Genomic DNA, 4,260 nt, shown 5'->3' with positions numbered 1-4,260 from the left:
TATCTCGCTATGGGAAGGTTACCTCGATTTTCCCATAGCGACATACCGCCTTAGTACCACGTGGCAGGTCAGTGGGGCCAAGTGTTATGGAATTCGCCAGAATGGTGCTACGTCAGGCCAATGAAGGACTGCCACATATGCCAGGTCAGAACACAGACATGAGGTGGCACTAGATCTTCAATGCGGCTAGCGCAGTCAGGGGTTGAGTTTTGAGCCGTCAGATCTGCAGAGATCAAGGGCAGGCGCCATCGCGCTATGGGGAAGTTGCGCGAGGTTTGCCATAGCGAGTTGGAGCCCTTCTGCCACGTGTCCTTGGGGCCCAGGGGGGATGCGCAGTTAACATCATAGTTATGATTGATAGTTAAGTTGCCAAGTCAATGATACAGTCAGGTTGGGGCATCGCAGTCACAGTTTGGTACCACCACGGATAGAAATAACTGTCGGGCGCTATGTCGCTATTAGGAACTTCAGGGCATGGTGCCCATAGCGACATAGCGCCCAGTCAAACATAAAGGGGCAGTCAGTGCATGAAGAGGACTGCCAGGGTGGCAAAGGGGAGGAAAGTGATTGCCCCACGTGGCCCAGTCAGCATGTGGACCTGGTTGACTTTTTTGACCCTGCTGTTTCGTGAACCAAAAAGGATAGAAATCATTTATTTATTTTTTGCCGTGGATCTGATTTCATAATCAATTGCCACCAACTCAGAATGAATACCAGGTCCAGAGGGACACTCCATCTATCCAGTCGATCCATCTACCATGTCAGGGAATGTTGTGGCACCATTCCTGCCCCTTCAGTGCCCTTGTTTTCAATGAGATATTGGATTTTCTGTACCCAGAACCATGCCTAGATCAGATCCTTGATTGGATTTTGCAGATGAGGAATTAATGCCAGTAGGTGAGAAGTGAATGTAATGCAAAAAATCCTCAGTCATGCCCGAATTATAAAGGCAATTTTGTAATCTTTTTTCAAGGTCGACTCTTCTTGATTTCTCTACTGCTGCTTGCAGATTTGTAGTGTAAAAATCCCTTTGTCTCTGAGCTAGATGAACATCCTGTATCATCTCTTTCAGCCATCAACGTGTATGTGTATCGTTTTGCCTCTTGTTGATGCATTGTTGAGATCAGTGGTCTGCATACTGTATCTATCTTTGGCCTATTGAATAATATACAAGTGAAATCTTATGTTCCTGGTGTTATTTAGTTGGTCTCCTGATCTGTATGTGGCTGTTGGTTGATATAAGTCTGAATGAATGTATGACCTTGAATGTTACCCTAGTTTCGTAGTGCATATTTGGGTGAAGAACGAGTCTGAACACTCTGTTTTGGTGCATTACCGCCTTAGATTAGACTAGGTAGATTTGCTTTAATGCTCTCTTTCTCCCTTTCCCTTCTGAGAATAGATAGGTGCGCCTTGACAGTAAGAGGAAGCCGGCCTTCTCTGGAGACTCAACCTCGCAGTTCAAGTCCCATAGCTTGGAGGTTGTTTCCATGTTTCGCTAGGTTGTCCTCACGCGCAGGCCTTGGACAAGGGTGCAAACCTAAGTGACAACATTTCTTTGTACTCTTCAATTGTTATATAATGCTTGTGTAAAAATATGTGTTCAAACAATGTATGGAATAGTATTTCAAAAGTGATTAAAGATATTTTACACATTGACATTGTATGTAGCTAATTTATAATGAACCATTATAAATCTTGAGCTTTCATATAAGATTTTAATATCTTTTCTATTCTTCATTATTTTAATTTGTTTATGTTTTCATTAACAAATTTCACCTAATAAATTCTTATGATTGCAAGATTATATATATATATATAAAACTTTACAATATAACAACAAAATACATACTATAGAACCATATCAATAATCATAAACAAGAGATAATACAATATTTAAAGATCTATATCTTTATATCATATAAACATTAGTTCCTGTTGTCCTTTATAATATTTATTGGATATACCATTACACACCAGCATACAAATACAATTTAAAGACTTCTCCTATATAGCCTAATAGATTTTCTAACGGGTTCCTTATCAGTACTTACCAAAGACTGCAGTTTCATCTAATACAACTGTCACTCCTCCGTCCACAACCAAATTGTGACCACTAACATATTTCGAATCGTCGCTGGCGAGATACAGAGCAGCCTGTGCAATATCCTCTGGTTTAAGATTGACATCCTTCAATGGGGCTTGTTCCTCAATCGCTGCCTCTACCTTGGCCTTTCCCTCTGCCGACCTGGCCACTCCCATCAAATCCATTACCGGATCCGTAACAATTGCAGCCGGAGATATACAATTCACTCGTATACCGCTTTTCCCCAACTCTGCTGCACCGTTCTTAGTCAGCCCAACAACGGCATGTTTGGAGGCAGTGTAGGAATAAGGAGTAAACCCTCCAGCTATTCCTGCAATACTTGCTGTAGAAATAATGCTCCCCTTTCTGTTGGGGATCATTACGCGGGCTGCATGCTTAATCCCCTGCATTACTCCTTTTACATTGATATTCATCACTCGCTCGAACTCCTGCATATCATATTCTGGCACGCTCACTTTTTGGACGTTGCAGACTCCTGCGTTATTAAACATTATATCCAATTTACCGTACTTTTGCACTGCCCAATCAACTGCTGCTCTTACATCTTCCTCCTTGCTCACATCGCAGTGGACATATATTGCCCAGGGAGAAAGTGATTCAGCAACTTTTGCACCAACATCGTCTGAAATATCAGCAATTATGACTCTGGCTCCATGCTTCGCGAATAATCGAGTAGTGGCCTCTCCAATACCCCTTGATCCGCCTGTGACCATTGCAACCTTGCCTTGAAGTCTGCATTTAACAGATATAATTTTGCTCAAAATATGTTTTAAAAACTAGAATTTTTTTTTTTTATTAGTGTGGCCAGTCTCTATTTTTTATGTGTTCATGGTGGAAAGAAAATTTGGCATTCACTCGCAAAATGAGCATAAAATCAGCATAAAATGTACTTGATAAACGAGAGGCTTTCAAAAAGAAGAATTTCATTTCAAAACTTATCACGAAAGGGAGGAAAATTCAGGAAAACAAAACACAAGACACCAATAAGTAGTTGCTGTAGAACAAAGAGAAAAACATGAAGATCAACAATAGCCAGCCAAGAACATAGCTGAGGCCTTGACACAAATAGAGGATTTGGGAGAAGAGGAAGCATTAGAACCTAGGAGGATGAGGCATAAAATCAGCATAAAATGCACTTGATAGATGACGAGGCTTTCAAAAAGAAGAATTTTATTTCAAAAAAATCACGAAATGGAGGAAAATTGAAGAAAACAAAACCTTTCGCAGAGACCAGCGGCAACCTCTGTAGTAGACATGATCCAGAGATTGAAATTGCCCTTGTATGAAAGCTTTTGAAGAGCTGGTTTTATAGCCAACAAATTGCGGAATTTAATTTTTTTTTTTTCAAATTCATTCACTTAACTACGTAATTATAACAGAAATATTATAAACTACTTGTATAAGCTTTTCCCTAATACACATTTTAAATCAAACTCGATAACCGTATGGTTCAAAACGTTTTACAAGCTAATGGTAGGTATTAAAAAATGTTAAAAATCATAGAGGATCAATGATTAGATATTTGTTCGTATGCTTTGACATTGGCATGCATTGATCAATTTGTATACTTCTTGAACCTTTTTTTCTTGAACATTTCATTTTCATTTTGACTTTTTAGTAAATAGGGAAAGATGTGGAAATTAAGGGCACTGCCACTCTCAGAAAATCAGATATCTGTCATTTCACAAATAAAATATTTTATCTAAATTTTTCCTATGAATTCAAAGGCAATATCGATATGATTGAATAAAATTTAAATATTTTATGTTTGTTATAAGATTATAGAACAAAACAGGAAATTTAGAAAATATTATTATTACATCATTTGATAGAGATGTAGAGAGTTGGAAATTAAGGACACTGCCACTCTCACTTTTCTCTAAAAGAAGAAAATCATATGTCTGTCATTTCACGAATAAAATATTTTATCCAACTTTTTCTATATGCGAATTCAAAGACAATATCATATGGTTGAATGAATTTTGAATATTTTATGTTTGTTATAGGAGCACCGAATAAAACAAGAAATTTAGAAAATATTATTATTACATTATTTGATAGAGATATAGAGTGAGAGATAGACAAGGACACAAAAAGAGTGAGTACGAGATACGAGGAGATGTAAATAAAGGGTTAGTAAGATGAGAATATTA

General features: G+C 38.2%; 1 protein-coding gene across 1 annotated transcript; it reads right to left on the bottom strand.

Annotated features, from left to right (window-relative positions):
- Positions 1-1,885: 1,885 nt before the first annotated feature.
- Positions 1,886-3,484, bottom strand: LOC149545385 (borneol dehydrogenase, mitochondrial-like). Its single transcript, XM_089790637.1, has 2 exons — positions 3,326-3,484; positions 1,886-2,839 (listed from the first exon to the last, which is right to left on the bottom strand). Exons 1-2 carry the CDS (start codon positions 3,361-3,363, stop codon positions 2,044-2,046), a joined length of 834 nt encoding a protein of 277 aa, XP_089646763.1. The 5' UTR covers positions 3,364-3,484; the 3' UTR covers positions 1,886-2,043.
- Between the last annotated feature and the right edge of the window lie 776 nt (positions 3,485-4,260).

Source organism: Cupressus sempervirens, chromosome 7, assembly GCF_028749045.1.
Source record: "Cupressus sempervirens isolate cs-2001-9-10 chromosome 7, ASM2874904v1, whole genome shotgun sequence".
NCBI classification, from domain to species: domain Eukaryota; kingdom Viridiplantae; phylum Streptophyta; class Pinopsida; order Cupressales; family Cupressaceae; genus Cupressus; species Cupressus sempervirens.
The sequence above is the reverse complement of the archived record's forward strand: the minus strand, read 5'-3'. Positions and strand labels throughout refer to the sequence as shown.